We start from the raw sequence: 25,290 nt of genomic DNA on the forward strand, positions 1-25,290 counted from the left end.
TACTTTCACAGGTGGGTGTGTGGGTATCAGATCACCGCTTTTGAGGGACTGGCAGACCTTTTGGTGAGGGAACAAGCCCTCAGTACTTTGCTTGATGACATGGGAATCTAGTTAGCAAACGCAGAGTGCAACACTGCAGAGAAATTGGGGAGAAAAGGGGATCTCTACTTAGCAAGCAAAGCACCAATGCATAAGGGATACCCAGTGCTGCACATGGACACAAGGGAACCCACTGGGGGCAATCTAAACCACTCCAAGCAACAACTCCAAGTACACAGTTAGGAATTAGATGTTTCAAGTATAACCAGGGGGGGTCACATAGCAGTCAAACATCCATTGAGGCAAGGTGAGAAACAAAAGGTGACCGAGCCAGCAAATGGTAATGACAAAAATGCCAGTGGTAACTTTGGAAACAACAGGGGTGGCCAGTCTATCACCAAAATTTATATCCTATCTTAGTAGATGGTAAACAGGTTACTGCTGAGAGAGACACAGCTTCAGATATAACCACTGTGAGGCCTGCAATGGTTAGAGAGGATCAGTATGTGCTTGGACAGTCCACTCCAGTCAGAACTTTGGAAGGGATGCCATTTCAAACACCTTTGGCTAGGATTCATCTGGACTGGGAGGGTGGAAAAAGAAGCAAGCAGCTAGGTGTATCTTAGGATATTCCTGCAGATGTCCTGATGACTGTAATGATGCAGTGCCATGTGTGCATGCAGTGACACAGTCAAGCTCGGAGCCAGGCATGTAGGTCTGGTAGTCGGGGGAGAGCCAGACAGATCTCATACCTGAAGCTGGAACTATTGTGGTGGCTATTTCAGGGAAGGAGTTATCCTGTAGCAGTAAGTCTGAAAGTGAGCCACATCTGCTGGGAGGTACTGATGGTCCCTGGGACACAGTGACTGCAAGGATGGAGGGGAGGGATAGTACCCAGACCGACAGTGAGGCACAACTGTCAGAAGTTACTATACTTTCTGCAGAAGGGGAGCTTGGGAGGGTCAGAAATGTAGAGTTGAGACAGGCTCTTACAGACTCCTACATTGCAAAGCATGATATGGAGATGGCTAAAGAAGCACCTGAGGGTCAAATGAAGAGGGGAGCCTGTATACAGGAACAAAGGTTTGTTGTATGAAGTGTAGACTCCTGGAGGTGGACTAGAAGGCAAAGTAGTGCGGCAGTTGGCACAGCCTAGAGCTTACAGTCTGCCACTTCTAGCTGTAGTCCCTAATGCTCCTTGTTTAGGTGATATTAAGGCACAGAAGGAAGGTTTACTGTACAGGAAGTGGACTCCTAAGGGAGGGCTGGAAGGTGAGGTAGTATGGAAGTTGGTAGAGCCTACAGCCTACCATCTGCCACTTCTAGCTATAGTCCCCAATATTCCTTGTGCAGGTGATATTAAGGCAGAGAAGGAAGGTTTGTTGTATAGAAAGTGGACTCTTAAAGGAGGGCTGGAAGGTGAGGTAGTACAGAAGTTGGTAGGACCTAGAGCCTACAGTCTGCCACTTCTAGCTATAGTACAGTATTGTTGTGTAAGAACTTACTATAACCTTAGATGTCTCTTCTACATGCTGCTGTATTTATGACATCAGGGAGTTTGCCGCTGGTGAACTCTCATACATCCAGCATTATACAAAAGTGAAATGCTAGCACTGTGGTGCGCATGACGTTCTGCACCTCACTCTTGGATGTCAGTCGTAAATGGACGTTGGGTATAAAGCAGACGTCAGTATGCACCTTCTTCAGAAATGAATGCCGCCAGAATCAGTGACTAGGGAGTGGGCCCTCCAGAAGTCAGGAATCAGGCAAGTGAGAGGGAAGGCTGGGTGGGAAACTACACAGCATCATATACATACAGAAGAGGATGACATCTAAGGTTATGGTAAGTTCTTACACAACAATACTAGGTCATTCTATTCATATGCTGCTGTATTCATGACATCAAGGAGAGTGAAACAGCTCATGTCCTAAGAAAGGGGAGGCGGACCAGAAGCACTTTCCATAAACCCATGAAGGATGGCTCTGGCAAATCTTGCCCTGGCTTTGGAGACCATGTCCAGTTTGTAGTATCTATTGAATGTGTAAACGGAGGACAATGTAGCTGCTTCAAAGATAGTAACGGTGTCCAATCCTTTAAGGAATGCCCCAGAAGAGGACACTGCACTGGTGGAGTGTGCCCTTACTGTGGCTGGGAAAGACCTACCATGGTTAGTGTAACAAAAGGAAATGGTTTTAGATATCCAAGAAGATATGGTTTGCTTGGAAACAAGTTGACCCAGAGATCTTGGGTGGTAAGAGATGAAGAGCCTGTCAGATTTGCAGAGGGATTTGATTTTGGGCAAGTAATACTTGAGCGGTCTGTGAATGTCTAGGGAATGAAGTGTCTTCTCTGGCCTTGCTCTGCGAAGAAAGCAAAAAGTTTGGCAGATTGATAGTCTGATTCAAGGACAACTCACTAACCACTTTAGGCATGAAGATAGGGTTAGTACACAGACATACCCTGTCCTTGTGGAAGACAGTGATGGAATGGTCTGCCAAAAGGGTCTGGAGTTCCAAGACCCTTCTGGCTAAGGTGATGGCTACAAGAGTATAGTCTTCCAAGTGCAGTGTTGGAGGGTGCAGTCTTTGGCTGGTTCTGAGGGTGGAAGTGTAAATTTTTGTAGGACAAAGTTAAGATCCCAAGGAGGAGAAATGGGCTTCCTTGGGGGTCTGAGATGTACCAAGGGCAGGCATGCTGTGATGGCAGACAGATGAATTTTAATGGAGAAATAGGATAGTTCAAACTTCATAAGGTCACACAGGTAAGACAAGACCACTTCGGGCTCTGCTGTCAGTGGTTTTAAGTTGTTTCTCTGACACAATAAGGAAAACCTCTTCCATTAATACAGGTAAGATTTTCTGGTAGTTGGTTTTCTGGCCTCCTGCATAACCTGGATCATGTCCTCTGTGTATAGGTGTCTGAAGGGAATCAATGCCCCATCACCTACAATGTGAGATTCAATGTGGATAGTTGGGGGTGTAAGAGTGTTCCCTTGTCCTGTGTGAGCAGGTCCATTCGCTGGGGGTAACTTGTGGTGATTGCACTTGGCTAGGTGAAACAGAAGGGGGCACCAATGCTGTCTTGGCCAATAATTAGTCATCAGCAAGATTTGAGGTGGTTTCTTCTGAATTTTCAGCAAGACTCTTTGTATGAAAGGGAAGGGGGAATGCATAGGCATACATCCCCTTCCAGGAGACAGAGAGCATCCGCCTTCCAAGCCTCTGGGTGAGGTACCCTGGAGCAGAAGGCTGTGAGCTGTATTCATGGGGGGAGGCAAAAAGATCCACATCCAGAATACCCCATCAATACACCTGGTCCAGAAAAGTACAGTTATGTACACTTACGATAAATGTAGATGTTCAAGTGTATTCACTGTTGCAGTCATTACATTTGGGTAATCTGCTGGCAGGTTGCCTCAGTCTGCCTGATTAACAAAGTCTTGGGTCCTGCGTCGGCCGCTGTCCCTTCTTCCATGACGTCAGGTCGTCAGAGGGTATAAAACATGCAGCCAACACCATTACATCAGTTTTTCTTACCCCAAATGTCAGATATCCCCCAAATGGGGGGCAAAATATATAAGTAATTAAAAACACAAAAATATACTTCCAAACAAAAGCAAATACACCAAAAAGGCTTTTAAGCATAGTAAAAGAAAGTGAGGCATAGTAAGAGAAAAACAGGGGGCTGGAGGGAGGGTAACCAAGACTGCAACAGTGAATACACTTTAACATCTACATTTATGGTAAGTGTACACAACTGTACTATTTTCTTTGTTTCACTGTTGCAGTCATTACATTTGGGTAGATTCCCAAAGCTATGGTTGGGTGGATGGATTTATACAGCATTAGGACCAGCTATAAGGCCCTGCAAAACAGCAGTGGCAAAGCCAGTTCTGGATTTAGAGAAAATTGGTAAGTGATAATGCTTGGTGAAAGTATGAACTGAACTTCAGGTAGCAGCTTCTAGAATATTCCTGGTAGGAACACCTCTGAGAAAGGCTGTAGAAGTAGATGCAGCCCTGGTGGAATAAGATCTGATCCCCTGGGGGATAGGTTTTCCATGGTGCTTATAGCAGAAATTAATACAATGGCTTATCCATTTAGAAATGGTTTGTTTTGAAATAGCCTTCCCCTCTGCCCCTGCAGCAAATGCTAACAGCAGTTCAGATTTTCTTCAAGATCTAGTCCTATCCAAGTAGAATCTATGTTGTCTGTGTACATCCAATGAATGCAGAATCCCGCTCCCCCTTGTTCTGTGGATTGGGAAAGAAAGTTGGCAAATGAATGGACTGATTAAGAGCCACACTGAATACCACCTTGGGCATGAAGGATGGATTGGTCCTGAGTGACAACCTGTCCGCATGAAAGATGATGAAAGGCTCCACTGCCATAAGGGCCTGTAATTCAGATATCCTTCCAGCTGAAGTGATTGCTAAAAGGAAGGCTGTTTTCCAGGAAATAAATTTTAAGTCTGCAGTAGCAGCTGGCTCGAAAGGAGGTAGAGTGAGTTTCTCCAATACAAAGTTACGGTCCCAGGCAGGGGTTGGAGCTCTCCTGGGTGGTCTCAAGTTTTTGGCCCCTCTGAGATACTACTTTAGCAGAGGATGAGAGAAGAGGGGGGTTCTGTGTTGTAATGAGCTGAAATGGCTGAGGCATGCATTTTAATGGAGGAAAAAGACAGGCCCTTGGTGAAGCATCTCAGTTACGTATTGGTTCATAGATTAGATTCATAGGTTCATAGATTAGTACTAAGCTAACTGCCCTTGCGAGCCATTTTTTAAGCTTAGCCAATAATCCCTTCTGAGACTCAAACCCTGCACTATGTGTTTGTAAGGCAAATACCTTAACCATTAGGCCACCCTCCCAATACCCCATATTGCAAAACCTGAGGTAAATTGGGCGCTGATGTGCTCATCCCTTGAGAATGATTCCAGGCACAGAATCTTTTTCATTTGTCAGCATTAGATTTTCTAGTACTAGGTCTTCTCGCCTCCAAAATGACATCCATCACAGGTTTGCTGAGGGATGCTAAGGGGGAATTTAAATGATTAGCCAAGCTGCAAGATTCAATGTTTGGAGCCGAGGGTGCAGAACTTGGTTCTCCTGCTGAGACAGTAAGGAAGGTGTCTGAGGCAGGTGCCATGGAGAAATTTGTGATACACTGCGCAGGAGTGGGTACTAGTGTTGACGTGGCCAGTCTGGAGCAATCAGAATAATTTTTGTTTGTCCTGTTTGACTTTTAGTAGAACTTTGGAGAGAAGAGGCAGAGGGGGAAAGGCATAGACTGATAGGTTTTTCCAGCTGAAGGACAGAGCATCCATTTTCCAGGCTTTTTTTTTTGTGAGGAGTTTAGGTTTTTCCAGCTGAAGGACAGAGCATCCATTTTCCAGGCTTTTTTTTTGTGAGGAGTTCTTGTGCAAAATTTTTTCAACTGGTAGTTCTGGGGTGATGCAAAAAGATCTATGTCTGGGCTCCCCCAACTACGTGTCAACATGTTAAAAACTTGTGGTTCCAGTTTCCATTCATGTGGGTCCATGAGATTTCTGCTTAGTTCGTCTGCCAAAATATTCAGCTTTCCTGGCAGGAATCGAGCTTGTAGTTGTACTTGGTAGCTCAAGGCTTTGTTCCACAATGCCATGGCTAGTCTGCAAAGGGGGGTAGGAATGTGTACCCGCTGCTTGTTTATGTACCACATAACTGTGGTGTTGTCAGTCTTTACCATTAGTTGTCCTGGATGAAGGTAGTCCTTGAAGGCTGTCAGTGCATTCTGTACAGCCAGCATCTCTTTCTGGTTGATATGAAGGTGCATTTGATTTGGGCTCCATTTGCCCTGAATGCACTTCCCTGCCAGATGAGCCCCACATGCATAATCTGATGCATCTGTAGTTAGGGTTTGGGCAGCAGGTGGTGGAGTGAATGGCAGTCCCTTGTTTTGGTGGCAGGCCTCTGCCCACCATAGGAACTCTAGGTGCAGGCAAGGTATGATAGGAATCATTGTTTCTAGGCTGTGACAATATTGACTCCATAAACTTTTTAAGTACCACTGAAGTTTCCTCATATGCAGTCTTGAATATGGAATTAGAAGAATGTAGGAGGCCATAAACCCCAAGGCTTGCAGAATTTGTCTTGCAGATAGCAGGGTTTTTGTGACCACCAGTTTGAAGTAAATCACAAATGAATTTGCTTTTCTGGCGTAAGGAAAGTCATCTGGGCAGTTGTATTCAAGCTTGCACCCAGGAATGTAATTTTTTGAGAGGGTACCAGTTGTCATTTCTTTTCGTTTATGGTGTACCCTAGACAAGTTAGAACCCTTTTTACAAAAGCCAGATGTTTTAGAAGAATGACCTTGTTTTCTGCCTGAATTAGACAATCGTCCAGGTATGGATATATCTGAATATTTCTTTGCCTGCAAAATGCAATTACTGGAGCCAGGCACTTTGTGAAGTGTGAACTGTACACAGTAGATGAGCCAAAGGGCAGTGCAGAGAACTGGTAATGCAATTAGCCTGCTTTGAAGCGGAGGTATCTTCTGCAAGATTCCCTGATTGGGATATGCAGGTTTCTAGGTTCCTCTTTTAAGTCTAGAGTTGCCAACCAGACATCTTTGCCTAGCATAGGTAGTAACTGTTGAAGAGTCAGCATCTTGAATTTTGGAATGTACAGAAATGTGTTTAGTGTGTATAAGTCCAGAATTGGACGCCATGATTTGTCTTTTCTGGATACCAGGAAAAGTCTTGAATAGAAACCTTGTCCCTTTTCCTCTTCTGGCACTCGTTGAATAGCCCCCATGTTCATGAGGGACAGAACTTGATTCTGGGCCTCTGCCCGCTGATTTGAGGGCAGTTCTGGCCATCCGTTTGGGATTGGCAATGTGTGGAAATGAAATCTGTATCCCTGGGATACTATACATAAAACCCATTTGTCCCGGGTAATAAGTTGCCAGTTTAGTGTATGAAGTGCCAGCTTTCCCCCCAAAGGGGCGGCTAAAAGGTAATTGTAGAGGGAAGTCATTGAGACTGTTTACCATAGGGAGGTGCCTTGTTTTTTCCAGATTTGGAGGTGGAGGCACCCCATTGTTTTGTTCTTAAAGTTCCTTGTGACTGAAACCTGGAGCCTTTGGAATGTCTTGATTTGACTTGAGTAGCTCTCGAGGGGACTGGGAAAAAAAAGTTCTTAGTAGGCCAGTGCCTACTAAATCTTGGAGGTTGCACTTGTAAGAAATCTTTCACAGTTTGCATAGATTTAGCTTTATCTTCCATCTTTTTAACACTTCTTCAGCCTTATTACCAAAGAGACTGTCCTGTTGTAAAGGAGCATCCAACAATTTTGCTTTAACATGGTCAGGCAGAGTTTGCTCATTGAGCCAAGCATGCCTTTCAGCACAGATCCAGTTACAGCAGTCCTGCAAGAGGCCTCCAAAGAATCAAAACCACATTGCAAAGTATGTTTTCCAGCTTGCTCTACTGAATGTAATAAATCCTGCAAATCTTTATTTTCCACACAGTCAGAGATTAACATCATTTTCTGTTTAAATAGTCCCATGATATGCTGCTGATATTTAAGCATATGAAATTGACAGTTTAAAGCCCTGATTGCCAAGGTTGCAGACGTGTAAACCTTCTTACCCCATCTATCTAGCGCCCTGGAATCTCTATCAGAAAGGGTAGGATTTTTAGCAGTAGAGGCCTTAATGCCCTTGGGACCCTGAGAAATGGTTTCAGGATCAGCAGTAGGATATTTGAAAAGGAATTTGAGAGAGTCAGAAACCCTGTAGTATCTGTCTGGCTTACTAGGAGCCGGAGGCAGAGAATCAGGAGTCAGACTAGATTCTGAAAAAACATCAACAATGTCTAGAACAGGAGGTATTGCCAAATGTCTATGCAGGCAGAGAAGAAGAAAATCCCTAAGTCTCTTTTTAGATTCAGAGAAATCCTGACTTTCCCAGTGGAAATGTCCCCTTAAGGTATGTAAAGTTTATCCAAAAGAGAAATCCTCAGGGGGAGAAGCAGAAGAAATGGAATCCTCTGAGTCAGAGTCCTCATAAGTAGGTATAGATAAATCCTGTTCAGTAGAAGAATCAGAAGAAATAGAATCCTGATCAGAAGAGTCATAATCAGTGTCTTGTCTAGGCCTCTTAGTAGGAGGGGGTTGTCTACCCCTGATGAAGGTAATTAAATCTTCAGCCATTTTAATCATTTGCTTTTTAGGCATAGGGGCCTGCACATTTTTTAGACACAGAAGTAGATTTTGGCCTTAGTTTTGAAGTTGGCGTCGGTTTAATATACAAATCTTTAGACCTGAAAACACCCTCAGAAGCCAGTGCCTGCACAGTGGCTATGGACCCATCTAAGGTAGAGACATCCGCGGGTTCAATACTTAAAGCATCTCGCGGCGTACTGGACTCTGAATGGGTGTCAGTAGAGGCCTGCGAATCAAAAGTAGCGGGCATCAGGTACTGGAAAAGCACCTCACTGAGTACCGAACTAGCGAGTGGCTTAGGAGAAGCTTTGTCGTCAGTTGTGGACCTTGACGGCCTGTCTGTCTTTTTCTTTGCGTTTTTTTAGGTATTCCGGTAGTCTGATTGCTAACAGACGTCATTTCTAAATCGTGAGCCAAAATATTTAGAAACAAAAATATACCGACGTTTAATAGTGCGTTGATTAAATCTAGCACAAAACTGACAACAAGGTACGTTATGATCGGGGCCTAGGCAAGGAATACAGTACAAATGAAAATCCTTGAGGCATTTGCTTCCCACAAGTAATGCAATTATTAACTTTTACTGACATCGGTATGGAGCAAGAAAAAGTTTCCCCAACGGGGTACTTAGCTTTTAGTTGAAGACTTCAGTTCTGAAACTCGAAGCCGAAAATTTCAGGGGTCGGCCGACCGGCACTTGCGAACTGCTTCTGCTTTCGGCACCGCGCAGCAAGAAAGACTGATGCAATGGTGTCAGCTGCATGTTATATACCCCTGATGACCTGACGTCATGGAAGAAGGGACAGCAACCGACGCAGGACCCAAGACTTTGTTAATCAGGCCGACTGAGGGCAACCTGCCAGCAGATTACCCAAATGTAATGACTGCAACAGTGAAACATGAAGAACATCTGATGCTGCAAAAAAAAAATTTACTGCTTCTACCTACATTCTTCTAACCCTTCTCTGGGAGCTCAAATCCTCATCAACATACAATTTTTCCAATCTCACTTGCTTGAGCAGTGCCATCACAAAGTCTGCCTCACAGGCCTCATATCACTGCTAAGTCCTAAAACTACTTCACCAGACAGAACTCTCACACCATCTTACCTTCTCTCAACTTATTAACACTCATACCCTTACTTACCCCCCAAAAAAATGCCCAGGCCTAGCCCATCTTATCCAGCAATATACATCCTGTAAATGCCTTCACTCAGTAAACAAGCATGTATTCCAATTAACCAGATCCAAAACTAAACCTTTAAGAAATTAACTCAAATGTATATATGAGAGAGAGAGAGAGAGTGAGAGAGAGTGAGAGAGAGTGAGAGAGAGTGAGAGAGAGTGAGAGAGAGAGAGAGAGAGTGAGAGAGAGAGAGAGAGAGTGAGAGAGAGAGAGAGAGAGAGAGAGAGAGAGAGTGAGAGAGAGTGAGAGAGAGAGAGAGAGTGAGAGAGAGAGAGAGAGAGTGAGAGAGAGAGAGAGTGAGAGAGAGTGAGAGAGTGAGAGAGAGTGAGAGAGAGAGAGAGAGAGAGAGAGAGAGTGAGTGAGAGAGAGAGAGAGAGAGAGAGAGAGTGAGAGAGAGAGAGAGAGAGAGAATGAGAGAGAATGAGAGAGAATGAGAGAGAGAGAATGAGAGAGAATGAGAGAGAATGAGAGAGAATGAGAGAGAGCGTGAGTGGGAGTGACTGTGAGTGAGTGTGAGAGTGTGAGAGTATGAGAGGGTGTGAGCGCTTATAAATCTGTATTGTCTACTACAGTAGTCTCTCTCCAACCCTTAAGTTCTACGATCAGCCCTAGTCCTTCAACCTCTGGTAACATGGCCTAACAGTCTCTCTTCACCCCATCTGTGGCCAGTCTGATCACATTAGGTATTCTAAGACAGTGTAACAACTACCAATAATCTTACTGACTGTTTACTACCTCCACTAATTTGATAGTGCAACCTACAAGAGATGTAAATTTTTAAGAAATATGTAGGCAAGCCTCTAACATCATGACACTTTCACTAAGCACTGCATCTCCAAAACAGCACGTCAATTCCAGCCTCCAGCACAGAGGCAATACCTATTCTTTCTCCACTCACCCATAACTGCAGTTCCAAACAGCTCAACAAAAAACGGTTACCATAAGGCCTACTAGGTTGGGTGGGTGGCCTAATGGTTAAGGTGTTTACCTTACAAACACAAGGTGCAGGGTTTGAGTCTCACAAGGGATAATTGGCTAAGCTTAAAATGGCTCGCAAGGGCATTTAGCTTAGTACTAATCTATGAACCTAAAAAAAAAAATCTATGAACCTATGAACTAAGTCTGTTTCTACACACACAAATGTTTTAGTCATAGGTGACTCTATAGTTAGGCATACAGATTACAAACTAACCAACTCTCTCAGCTTACAAGAATGGGATCTGTCATGGGGAGGTTCTACCTTTTAAGTACTGTGCACCTTGGCTATTAAAACAAGTTGCTATGGCACTTACAAAATTGTAATTTGAATAAAGAATGGCAGCAACAATGCATAAATAGTGCATTAAAAATGAATAAACACTTCACCTTGACTCACGATTAGCATTCCTCCACTCTGCATCAGATCTCCAGAAAAGTTTCCCTGGATGCCATCTGCACTGGCCTGCAAATATTGAAAAAATGTTAGATATTAACCATTCAGTGATGTATAAAAACAGAACTACATTTGGACAGTTCTCATCAGGTCAGTGTCACTAATACGGATCAACACACAGATGCCACAGAAGAAAGGCACAACATTTCTTCTCTTCCTATAAGTTACATATGGAAAAATGCAGCATTTTGTAAATAGTGGCCATTTTTCTGCAATCTATAAGCATATATGTTCTAACTGGATTAGCATATGATGTGTGAGGGAATTCAATTCCAAAAACAAAGATTAGCACTTCAGCATGGACTGGACATTAGAAGGTGTGAACAAGTGCATTATGGTAATTGATTTGTTATCCTTTGGGGGTATACAACTCACAACCGCTCAGTCTATGAAGTTCATTTCTAAGTACAGCCCATGTAAAAAGACTTATAATGAACTTGTATGTTCTGTGCTTGAATGCTGTATGGTCTGATCTGTATAGGGAGTACTATATACTACAAAATGTAGAACAGTGTACCTTGTTTTATGCATTATGCACTGCTGCACCAGCATTACGCAGCTAGAATTATAGGTGTTCCGCAGCAAACTGAAAAATATAATCACACACAAGGCCTTTTATCAGAACTATAATATGCCACACCATTCCCAAGACTCATCACTTTTGGTGGCATGCTCTTCAATATCAGAAGGATGACAAAACATTTACCAAAGAAGTCAAAATAAGATTCCAGTTTGATAAGATCTGTTCAGTAACAGTCCAACCTACCCACCCCAAACCTGGTGCAAAGGAGAAAAAAAATCTGATGGGTCTTCCTGAATTGAGTCACTATCTCCAAGTAAAAACTGGTGATGCAAAAACAATATATGAAGGCCCCTGTCTCTCTCATCCAGGAGTCTATCCCCCTAATTGGATTGGTTTAGAAAAGTTGCAAAACCTTTGGGAAGAAATGTAGGCTGATCCTAAGTACACGATTCCTGCAAGATGCTCAATACAGTACCATCTAAACAACAGCATGCAACTCTGAAACCCTGCAGGTTGAGGGAATGGCTACCAAAACATTACCCATGAAGTGCACTTCAGATATAACAATCCCAAGAATGGAAAAGATAGTCTCTTCAAAGGTGGGTTAATATTACGATACAGAATTTACTTGGGGAAACATCTGGATTAGCCTGTGGTGGACCACAGTTCTGCCATCCATAGGGCTGTGATGCACTAAAATTATTTATCTACTTATTGACATTTGTTTACTAAGAAAATCCAACTGGGTCCAGATTATCCATATTCCGTACAGGCCCAGGCACAAAAGATAGAAATGAAATAATGACTCAAATACACAGTAAATTCAGATATGGGAAAAAGCCAGAATAAATCCAAAAAACCTACATTGCAAATGCAGTAAGAATTTAAAAGTACAACAGGTACAGTTACGCACCACTTTTTACATCTAAGTTGGACATATAACAGCTAAACATACACTGATGTATAGTAGTAGTATTCTGACTAAGAAAGTTATTGCTGACAAGGGTGATTAATCACTGTGGGAAGAAAAAGAAAATTATTAGAGTTAGTGTAAGAGTAAAAGTATATTTCATGAATCCAATAATACTCCTTATAAAAAGAAAAAAATGAAGTGTGTTTGGAGATTAGATACAGAGGGGAATAAGTTCTGTCTCCACTCAAATGCAGAGCCTCGGCCTTGTTGGAATTAATGTGTTAAGTGGAAAAGGCTTCATGGCAGCCTCAGTAACTTCGAAGACATCTACCAAATTGTCCAGTAAGATACAAGTACAAAAGTAGCCATGTTTGAAGACGGAGCCAGCTGTTGGCCCAGCACCTAAGCAGGCTCCTGCTCCTCATACTTGGGGTATGTCCTGCATACCTTTTGCTAAATTGAGGGCCTCAGCATCTGAAACCACACCCTTGAGGGCTATCAGGGAACTGAATGCTTTCTTATTATCTATTCTATTAATTGCAATTCATTAACCAGGTAGATGGATTGGTCCAGCAATCCTTTTTAGCCATGACCAGGGCTCAAATGAGCATCATAAAAGTATACAGTACATGAAAAATCTGAGCAAAATATACATACATACATCTACATGTGGATGTTAATATGTACATTATATCTGTCCTGATTATTGAGTAGTTACAACAGAGACATTTTCCACTGAGTTACTCTGTTATATTTTGTACTGGCAAACAGGGATTACACAATGCCTCTGAAGTAGATGCAAGGTGCATCTTTGAAAATATGCTTTATAAGCACATCTTAAAAACAGCAAGGGTGCATTATGATCTTATTTTTGGGAGAATGTGAGTCCATGTTGTTAGTACAATTTCCCACCCCTGTGAGACCCTATTTATTCTTCGGATGAGACATTAAACCAAAGCTTCATCTCCCTGATTTGGTGGTAGCTCAAGTGCGCGTAAAGGATCCCAAGACACAGGGAAGTTTCCTGGTACCTTGACCAAATTTCTCCTAATCTGTATTATAACACCTTTGGTTTCTCGTGAATGTGACTAATCCAGTCAACAAAGTATAAATAAAAATAAAAACTGTGACGTCATCTTTATTCAGTATGCCTAGCATCTAGAATTCTCTGACAGGTTTGACAGAGGAACTCTGGTAACCCACTGGCAATGATCCTAAGAGAATGTGTCATCATCCCCTGGTTGGTTTCTGGAGAAATTAGGCATACTCTCCGATTGGGCAAAGAGTCAAGAGTCGGTCTTCTTGGGAACTGATGACAGGGTCTCTGGATGATAAAGAAAGCAATGTGAAGACAATCATAAAATGAATCTTGTACAATAACAGTTTCTGCTGAACTGACATTTTTAACACTGCATCAATGAGCCCCAATAACATCCTAGGATGCTTAATAAATGATCACTCTGGTCCACTTCAATCACTTTTCAACTGGAGCCTATAGTCAGATTTTGTGTCCAAGGATGGTTACAGTTATTCCCCCGCACAAAGGAGATCCAACCATTGATCCGGGTAACTACAGGCTCATAAGTCTGACCAGCCGCATATGTAAGGCAATGGAAAGAATCATCATGGAAATGAGGACACAGGTAATCTGCAAACGCTGGACCCATCAAATTTTGGTTTTTGCTAAAGGAAGGTCATGCCAATAAAATATGGTGGACTTCTTTGAGAGGGTCACCAAAGTAATGGATGAAGGCAAGATTGTGCACACAGTGCAACTTGACCGGCCAAAGCTTTTGATACAATACCCAATTCAAGCATTACAGAAACACTCACAAATTTAGGTATAAACCATTTTATCACTCACTGAATAGCCAACTGGCTCACTGAAAGGACCCAGGAGGTTGAAATAGGTAAGGCAACCTTCACTAGGACATTCCCCCAGGGGTCAGTACTGGGTCTGCTCCTTTCTGGCATCCACTTCTCTGAAATGGAAGCAAATGCTGAAGGTTTATGGCTGAATACGTTTGCACATGACTGCAAGCTGGGGAGGGGGGTCATCATCAACTCCACTACAGACGCTAGCATTCTTTAAGAAGGCCCATCTCTGACTAACAAATGGTGCCAAAGCCATGGTCTCAAACTCAATCTAAGAAATGCATTATTGTATCCTTTGGGAATTTAACCATCCTGGCTGATTACCATGTTCATAATATGTCCCTAAGAGTTGACACAGTGGTCAGGGATCTGGGTAAGCATGTAGATAGTAGCCTTAACTTTGACCACCATGCAGCCACAGTAGTAAAGAAACACTTTTATGTTGCACAACTTAGTAAAGACATGACATTTAGGCCCAAACAGGTCATTATCCCACTGTACTCTGCCCGTAACAGATCAGAGTACAATGCTCCCTTCAGTATGCACCTGACCAGGCATAAACAACAAGAGCGACCACAGAAGTTCCTTACAAAAAAAGAATACAAGGTGCAACAAACCTGCCTCATGCAGGCTGCCTTACAGCCCTTTGCTTCTACCAAGTCTCTTATATTTAGCTGAGGTGTGGTCTATGCCGGACTTGCAAGGCATCCACAAACCCCACACTTTAGAATCTCCTGCATATTTGTAAGTAAAACAGTACCAGAAATACAAGGTCTGGGACCTGGATTTTGTTGGTGACAAACTGAACATGTTGGAGAGACAGATTTGTCCTGGAGACTGCCCCTCCTATGGAACAGGCTTACCATCCATGTGAAGCCGAGTTGTCTATTACCCAATTCAGGTGCAACCTAGACCAGTAGATGGGAAATAATTGATTTACACTGAGCCTGACATCCATGTCCTTTATGGAATGAGGAAGTATAAAAATGCCTGGTCCTCAATGCCCTATTTGGATACAGGATGTCATTATTATTTTGGAAAAACTTGGCTTAGGAAGGCCCCCTGGGTCATTAGCCTATGAAATCTATAAACAAATGTGCTTTAGATAATACAGATGAAGCTCTCTTGACGTAGTCTTGGTTTAGCCTCTCCTTAACAAATCCACGCTGATTAATATGCATCAGAATTGGAAGGATTTTTGCAAGATGTACTGCTCAGAGAAACAAAGACCTTGTAAATCTATAAGGGCCAGAAAAAGAGGCTTATAAGTATTAATGCGGCTATATTTCTTTAAGTAAAACTGATGTTGCTGTAAATTACCAAAAGAACTGCATCTTCTCAGTTTTTTATGTCTTCATACTAACAAAGTAGATTCTTAAATACATCAGAGTTGACTTCTTGCAACAAATGGAGTTCTCAGACACTACCATTACAATAAGAAAGACAGACTATTCAATTTATCTAACTTTAATGGCATCTTACTCAAGTAAGACAATTACAAGGGAAAGTAAAAACTTTTTAAAAATTGATATAAATGGTTTAAGAATATTCACAAATGTATATTAGTTAGTTATTAAAAGAAAATGTAACAACTGTTTTTGAAGCCAGCTATGTAAAGCACATGGAATACATAGACAACATCAAAGCCTTACCTATATACAGTCTCCAACAGGCTACTGATGGGTGATCTATGCCTGGCTTACAAGGATCATAGGAGATTACTAGACTATCGACCCGGAGGTCATTTCAAGCCTAGCTGTTTCGTCCCAATGCAATACCATAGAAACTCTAGTTATCTGATCCATACAAAAATCTGTGTGTAGAAGGATTTTAAAAACACTACTGTGTGCTCTATGATGCATTGTCTAATTGCTAGAATGGATAATATTATAGGTTTCATAGGTAGGTACTAGGCTACCGGCCCTAGATACAAGCCTAGCCAAAAAGGTACCCTGGCTTTTGCCACCCAAGAAAATTATTTTCCTGTGCCACCGTCCAGCAGAGCCACAAAGTGATCCCCGAGGTGAATTTCCTATTTCCCATCCAATCATCAATATTTTTTTGAAGAGTGCAAATGAGCAGCTTTGTATGATATAGAGTTTGTCCTCTAATGACGGACTCTGTTTCCTATTTTTGAAGTTAAAATGCAAGAGAAAGTGCCATTATTTAGATGGGAGGGGCTACATTTCTATACATGGAGAGGACCTTAATATCCAGGATGGACCCTAATCAATGTAAACTGGAAATCTCCATGGCTGATGAACTGCCATAAACAAACTTTACAGCAAAAGGAAAAAACTGCTGCAGAAAAGAGGAAAATCCCAGGATGCAAAAAAACTCCCTTACAAACCTCAGTAAGAAGCTGAGATCCCTCAAAATCCTCCAAAGCTAGTTAGGAAAATAAAATTGCCAAAGATTCCAAAGACAACCACAAGGCATTCTATAGCTATGCCAAGAATCTAAATGGCAATGCTCAGATCTGCTCTGAGCTACAACAGAATGGCATTAAATATACTGATCCCAAGGATATTGCCAATATCCTGGCAGATCGATTCAGTGCCAACTTCACCCCCTAAAGGGCCCATCTCAATACCAAAAGATTGCCAAATTCCAGTAATAATGGGCACACAGGTAAAAACCGTACTCTCCAAAGCTAAGAATACAGCATCCATGGGACCAGACAACATCCCGGGCTGTGTACTACATGAACTACAAATTAAACTGGCACCTCACTTAAGTGTCATGTTTAATCATAGCCTCACCTCAGGCTTCGTGCCCACTGGGTGGCGCACAGCTACAGTTATCCCACTCCACAAGGGGGGATCCACCTTGGATCCTGTGAACTACTGCCCCTTCAGTCTGATGAGCCTGATCTGCAAGGTCATGGAATGCATTATCATGGAACTTATAAACAAAGACACTGGCAACCTTCAAACTTTGGACCCCACCCAGTTTGGGTTCGTGAAGGGTCGATCTTGTCTCCTGAACCAGACTGACTTCTTTGAATCGGTCTCCAGAGCTGTGGAGAAGGCTAAGACGGTCCACACAGCCTATCTGGACCTCGCCAAGGCCTTTGACACCATCCCCCACTCTGGAATAACAGATAAACTTTCTAAGCTGGGCATTAACTCCTACTTCACTCGATGGGTTGCCAACTGGCTTACTGACAGAACCCACACTGTAAAAGTAGAAGACTCCAAATCCGGCTCCAGACAAGTGGAGTACCTCAGGGTTCAGTCCTGGGACCACTCTTGTTTGGCATCTACTTCTCTGAAGTACAGCCCAAAACTAAGGGACTCTGGCTAACAAAGTTCGCTGATGACTGCAAATTGGGAGCCATTACTGAATCCCCAAATTATGTGGATATTCTACAAAAGGGCCTTACAGAAACAGATGCTTGGTGCCAGAGCCATGGGCTTATGCTCAATACCAAGAAATGTATAGTTATCCCCTTTGGGAAAAACATGTACCCGTGAATTACCACATAGGTGGCAGTACACTAAACACCAAAAGTGTGATAAGAGACTTAGAGACACAGGTGGACAGTGGTCTCAACTTCGATAACCACATTGCCACAACAGTCAGGAAATCCTTCTATGTGGCACATCTCATCACTAAGGGTTTTTCATCCAGAAAAAAGGAGGTCATTGTCCCACTGTACTCATCCCTCATTAGACCCATTATAGAGTACAATGCCCCGTTTGGTATGTACCTCTCAAGACATCTGCAACAACTGGAAAGGCCACAGAAATACCTCACTAAAAGAATCACATGCCTAAAGCAAATGCCCTATACTGACAGTCTAAAAAGAACTCCAGCTATACTCTGTCGCATATCGTCTACTCAGAGCCGATCTCTGCTTAACATACAAGACCATGTAAATCCCAGAGCTGTTGGACATGCTACACTTAAAAAAAAATCCCAATTCCTCAGAGCTACACGGTCCAGGGATCTAAACCTTGTCATCACAATGAACAAAACATGCTGGAAGGATAGGTTCCTGACCCAGAGACTCCCCAGACTCTGGAATAGGCTGCCCATACATGTCAAGCAGAGCGTCTCTTTGGCCTTCTTCAAAAGGAACCTTGACAATTGGATGGGAGATAGGAAATTCACCCTGGGGATCATGTCATTCTCCCTGCTAGATAGGGGTGCATGGAAGCAAATATTGTGGGAAGAAATAGCCAGGGAATTGTTATGGCTAGGCTTGTATAGGCCCTAGGCCCAATAGCCTAGTACTAACCTATGAACCTATGGTGAAACTTTGAGATATAAGCTATTACTTGCTCTACCAAGGCAATGAAACCATAAATTAAGTTCATGATGAATTGGATGGCTAACTTTATGGAGATCTACTAAAACTAGTTGAGAAAAATGAGGGGTTTAAATACACAGACTTAAAAAAACTTTCACTTATGACTTTAACTTAGTTATGTTATATTAAAATATATTAATGCATTCTCCATTATCCTACTTAATTCAAAGTTGATGTCAGTTAGACTCAAGAAAGCAAAACAAATCCTGAAAGGGGTGTTAACTAGGATGTACATACATACACACACACACACACACACACACACACACACACGGACATATGAATATAATTAAGTTAATAAATCAAGCAGCTAAACAATTCTCTACTGCTGCTACCAAATGTGTACTATCATTAGATGTGACTATCATGTTTAGTGCTCAATTTCCCAATAAATTTAATACAGCCAGGCATGCTGTTTTCAACTTTCTGGAAAAACAAACTCTCCGGCCTCCATTAGCTTTCTTAACCTAGCTGCTCAAATCTCCACAATTTCTACCCCACACACTAAGTTTATTATTTCTTTTCTCCATTATATAAGCGTACATATATTTGCTCCGTTAGATCTTCTATGTATATATTGTTTGTCAGATTTTTTTTTCTGCTTACTCATAAATGTAAATCACTGATATTTGTATACTGTACATTGTTTTGTTACATTATGATGTAACCTGGGCTATACCTGTAATTGGTCACTGTTTGATCAGTTCTACTCTGGTTAAAAAAAAAAAAGTTTTTATATACACACACACATATCTATGTCTATATATACACACACAAACATACATGGGTCTATATTAGAACATCAAAGTTTCAAAACTTCGAATGTTCTAGTATCGAACCCTATTCAGCGAAAGCAGAAAATATCGAAGCAACAGAAAACCAAATTTTTTCCTAGGGAAAGAATTCGGTTGCCTGTTTCTGTTGCTTCGGTATTTTCAGCGCTGTGGTGGAAAGGTACGGGTCGAGTTCAGGTAAGTGTGCGATTGAGTGCGGGTTAGGTTAGTTAGGGTTAGGGTGCGGGTCAGGTAAGTGAGCGATTGTGTGGATGTGAGGGTTACGGCAGGGTAGGTGAGTTAGGGTTAGGGCGCAGGTGAGGTGAGTGTGCGACAGTGACGGACCTTAGGGTTAGGGTTTGGGTTAAGGTAAGTGGATAGTTAGTGGTGTGTGTATAGTTTAGTATACGGTTAGGTGTAAGATTTTAGGTGTATGCGTGTGGATTGCTGTTCGTTTGGTGTGCTTGTGTTGTGTGTATGTGTTTTGTAACAGCGAATTTTGTCCCTAGGAAAAAATTTGCTCTTTGGTATGTTCGATGTTTTCAGCTTTCACTGAATAAGGTTCGATATTAGAACATTTGAAGTTTTGAAACTTCGATGTTCTAATATAGACCCACATATACATATCTATAGCTACATCTCTATATATGTAGATATGGATAGAGATGTAGATATAGATCTCTCTCTCTATATACATATATATATATATATATATATATATATATATATATATATATATATATACATACATACATATATATATATATATATATATATATATAAATATATATATATATATATTACATACACATATGTGTACACAAACACACACACTTTATCTACCTTGTCTCAAATACTTGATTTTCCCCACTTCCTCCTTTTTTATCATTGTACCATATAGACTTACTAAACCACAAGAACCAGAGACAAGACTGAATCTCTTCTCTAATTAAATCAAACACTATCTCACGGTCCTCCCTCTGTCACAATTTCATCACTGTCTACCTTATCTATCCAAAACTAATACTCCTTACAGCAGTCCAAGTAGCTCCAACCATTTCTCACTTTCCCATTTAAATTTACTTCCAAATCTTAAATATAACAATACTTTCGTTACTCTACTAATGACATATCATTCTTTATTTCATCATCAACCATCTTCCCCCTTTCTAATATTTCCATAGTTAAGCTGCTTCTTTTCATTATTTTAATCGCTAGAAATCACAGGTACTACTACATTAATCTTTTGCAATGTTATACCTCTCAACACTGTATATAGTTATGTAAGTTATTTACATGCTCTTTTGAAAAGCTTTTTTTGCGGTAGCGTTGTCGCCTCACAGTAAAACGCTGTCCGGTTCAATTCTCAGCTAGAGCGACTTCTGCGTGGAGACATGCGTGAATGGGCGCACCTTTGTTGAAGGTTGTGTATCAGAGCTGGTAACTGGGCTCGTAAAAATCAACTACCAATCATTAGCGGACCGGAGTTCCACTGTGGCGACCCCTAACCGGGAAAAGCCAAAAAACACAACAACACTTTCCTATATTTTGTATCATATCTGATATCATATAACTGTATTTTATGTACATGTCAAAAGCGGTGTTAAATATGGAGCATTTCTACCTGGGCATCCACTGAAAAACGTTTTTATCCCAGTTGGGCTTTCACAGTAAACAAAGATAAATAAAATTAATAAATAATGTTGGGAAGCTCTGAAGTTTAGACAAATTTCCATTCTTTCTCCCTTGTCTAAGACTGCAGATATGTACAAAATCCACTGATTTTTTAACACCACTTCAACTAACATGACTCCTCACTGACAAAAAAACACATAGAACTGGTCACAGTTCCTGCAGCAGTACTCACTCCCTCCTTCACATACTGTAATGAGAACTATGGATTGGTAATATAGTTATTTTTTTTGCTTCTGATGTAAAAGTCGTACACTAAATCCAAACAGAAACAGTATAGGGAAAAGTGCCAGAGCTAGCAGTGAAAATTTTCTACAGGTTTGGTACCTACATATTAAAGGCCATACATCTGTCACACTTGTATAGCTCCTTGTAAAATTTTAGCATAATTGTGAACACACAATGCACCTATACCAACCATTCCATCATTAGGAATTTCAATCCATGTGCTAAATGTGAACGCTGCACACACTGTCAATACATTCTCAGCATTAAAATCCACCAACAACAGTGCCATTATCTTGCATTCTGTTCCCAAACTGATCATCATTATTCTATTAACATTGTCAAAGGTTTGCCTTTCTCAACAAAACTACATTGATCCATATCGATGAAACAGAGTTAACAGTTTTAATTAAGGAGGAGGCTGGAAGGATACAAAAAGCTGAAGCTCTTTACCAGCATCTTGGAAAAAAGCTGGAATGGCTGTATTAACCAAACAGGGTAAAGACTTGTCAGGTGTAGCTTCATATAAACTTACATCAAATTTAAACCTGGATTATAAGAGACTGGCAAAGGTGTTACCAAAATACGCAGGTATGGATCAATGTGGTTTTGTGGACTTGGAGTTTAATTCTGGTGCCTGCCAAAATAAGCAATTACTACAAAATGGAAATCAAAGTCTAAACCAACTGTATATAAAGTATTAAATACTGTAACAGATAAAAGAACTGGAAGTGGGATCTTTACCAAAGGCTAGGAGCAAATTACATAAAAAAATGAAAATCGTGGGAACAATACATGCAGAAAAATGTACTAGAGGAGTGAAGTTTAAGGGAAGGCAGGAACTGAGCAATTTATGTAATGGACTGATAACTGCAAAAGAATGTTTATTATATGTTGTTTGCAACTGGGAATGTGTTAACATTGTCTGTTTCTTTTATATAAATGCAGGTTTGCCTGTATCAAGTGATAATTCAATAAAGGTGTTAAAATGTGGCTTTGTGAAGAGTAGGTAAACTGGCAACATTAATAAAACAATGATTCAGAGGGAAGCAGGATGCAAGAAAATGCTGTTGTTTTGGTGGGTCTTGCTGCAGAGAAAGCATTCAATAGATTAAGTTATGATTTTATGAATAGGGGAGTGGAAGCACTTTAATTTTCCTATACTTTAAAAAGGTTAATTAGGAAGACGTATGAAGCAGTGGAGGCAAGAAATAAGGCAGATTTTTCCTCTCTAATAAGCTGTGTTTGAACAGGGTACCCAGGCAGGGGTGTCCTCTTTTCCCTTTATTTGCCTTATATCTATAGGCACTGGCAAAAAAATTAAGGCGTCAGAAATTCAAGAATATAATTGGTATGGTAATTAAGAAAAGTATATTTTATTGGGAGAATATATTTCTTTGTACTTCATGAATCAAGAAAAAGGCATTTTTGTGCTGTGGAACATTTTGAGACAGTTTCAAGTGTTTTGGGGAGTTGAAATTACTGAGGATAAGGCAAAAGCTATAGTGGTAAATTATGTACCCACACATAATTTGGTTCAGCAATTCCTATATTTATGGGGACACGATAACAGGACAATCAAGTGTATGGATTAAAAAATGATTCTGTTATGGCAGCTATGGATATCTGTAAAGACTACTCAAAAGATAATAAAAAATATGAGAAACTAGAATCGGTACTTACGTATTATCGCAACCAGATTGTTTAATTCAAGTGTGGACGCTTTCCGCTTGTTTCTCAGTCCAGTAAATGTGGCCAGATTGTGTAGTGAAGTGTGTGCATGTCACAGAAAGTCACAACCGGGATAATTTGGACCTGCAATGTTGCCTTTGTGGTATTTCCTCAGTTCTGCAAGAGACGCAATCTCCCAGGACCCCGCACTCTCAGCTCGTATGTTTTCATATGCTAACTCTGGCAGTGATTCAGTCAGAAACGCTTCCAAAATCCTTAACATTGCCGTTCATACATGTGTTTTGTCTGTAGGTTCTGCCCCCTCCCCCTTTGCAACCAGATATCTGTTTGTGGATGAAACCCAAGTAGAGCTAACAACATTTTGTGTATAATTCAAGCCCCACACTGACTTTAAGTATACATTTTGTAATGTGATGTCAAGTAATATGATAACACAGACCTGCATTTTCTGACATGTAGGAGTGTGCTCATTTTTACATTAGCCTACTTGTACAACTTCTGAAAAAAAAAATGAAAGTAAATCCAAACCATCATTATTGTGTGCGGCTTTGCCTTCTGTGAAGGATTCCTTCCACAAAGTGAAAGAAATCCGTTGGCCATAACGACCCCAGTCCTGACAAATCAAGTGTGCATGTGTAATGTACACAAAAAAACGGAAGAGTGTTTTCTGAAAAGTTGCTGTTACAGAAACTAATCCGAAGTTATTCCCCAGTAGTAAACACACTGAAAAAAGCATTACAGTGTTTCAGGAGCTGCTTTGTATGGAAGTATGTGAAATTGGCAACCGAGAAAATCTGGTTGCGATAATACGCAAGTACCCTAGAATCTATTGTTTATGGATATGGATAGTAAGATGCAAGCAGTGAAAATGTTTTCTAATCCATTTAGTTTTATACACAGGTGAGGCATATTTCTTATCGATCAGAGGAAATTTTTGGACAATAATTAAAAAGTTGGAAAGAATGTCTTCAGAGAAGAGGGCAGAGTTAGGTGATATAAGCTGACACTCCCCATTGAACAAGGGGTTTTAGGATTGCATGATTTGTACACATACTTTAGAGCTACTCAGTTAAGGCTCATATGTATATGTACAACACAAGCAAAATATTATAAATCAAATTAGAAAATGACAATTATGAAGTAGGAAGGGAATTTAAGAAATGACAGAGATTAGGAATTTAAATGTAGATCCTCAAGGAGAATAACAAACGCACTGAATAATATATTCATAAAGTTGCAGAAAGTACTCTTAAGTCAACATGGGAATGAAGAAAGGCCATCTTACCAATAAGAATGACTGCAAGTAGGGGTACAGAAAACAGGTAAGTGGGGAATGGAATTCGCTTGCGAAAACTGGCAAAGGAATGAAGGTATTAGTAGGAAATAACTAGAGAGAGAGAACAGTAAGAGTGGGATGAGACCAAGCAGAAACTTTACTGCAAGTTAGAGACTGCCTTCCCTAACTGACATCAAAATATAGGCAGAGAAAGGGATAGGGGAGTCCTAGTTGAAAGACCAGGTTTAGTAAAGTTTTTGCTTCAATAAAGAGCAGAAGAAGCTGTTAAAAAAGGGATAATTTGTATGTCATATAAAATACTGTACGATAACAATAAAAATCAGTCGAGAATGTTAGAAATTACTGCAAAGAGACTGCAAACAATTACAAAGGAACTTATGTAGGACATATGTATGGCTCACAAGTAATCAAGAACATTTGTATGGCTCGTAAGTAATCAAAGTCCAGATGTTGTAGGATTTTTGCTTGGAAGGGTTTCTTCAGAGTACTCTACCAGAAATATTAGGGGAACAAATGGCTTTAACTAAGAAAATTGTTCTTCTGAGCTGGAGCACAGGGATTTGAATTGCCTAGATATATAGTAAGGCCTTAAAGAGTTGAATGCTATTAGCTATCAAAAAGGCAATTTCTAGAGAACAGAAATCAAAATCTAAACTAACTTATAATTGAAGTACTGAATACTGTTAATAAAGAAAGCAATAACTAGAAGTGGTATCTTTAGAAAAGCGTAGGGAGCAAATAACAAAAGTAAATGGAATCTGTGGGAATACATGCAGAATAATACTAACGAGTGAGGTTTAAGGGAAGGTAGGAATTATGCAATTTGTGTAGTGTTGAAGTGAATGATAATTGCTATAAAGAAGAAAAAACATGTAGTGTGTAATGCATGAAAAAAAGTATAATAAAGTCAAAACAGGCTGGGGAGTTGGCATAATGGTTATTTTTACCTTATAAACACAGGGTGCAGGGTTTGATTCTCACGTGGGGTAAATATCTACGATTAAAATGGCCCACAAGGGCAGTTAGCCTAGTACTAATCTATGAACCTATAAACATTATCGGAAGGTGTTGGTCTTAATCATAAGGATTTAAGGAGACCAGAGTGCAGACATCCAGAACCTGATGGACAA

At 40.9% G+C, this 25,290-nt stretch overlaps 1 protein-coding gene across 1 annotated transcript in view; it reads right to left on the bottom strand.

Moving 5' to 3' along the window:
- The window catches only part of PRXL2B (peroxiredoxin like 2B), a 609,295-nt gene that overhangs the window by 218,603 nt on the left and 365,402 nt on the right, over positions 1-25,290 (bottom strand). Inside the window, exon 6 of the mRNA XM_044062981.1 lies at positions 10,789-10,864. Coding sequence (XP_043918916.1) covers positions 10,789-10,864 — 76 coding nt within the window. The remainder of the gene's footprint in view (positions 1-10,788; positions 10,865-25,290) is intronic.

Source organism: Protopterus annectens, chromosome 2.part1 (assembly GCF_019279795.1).
Source record: "Protopterus annectens isolate FY-2018-M chromosome 2.part1, PAN1.0, whole genome shotgun sequence".
Classification (NCBI taxonomy): Eukaryota; Metazoa; Chordata; order Ceratodontiformes; family Protopteridae; genus Protopterus; species Protopterus annectens.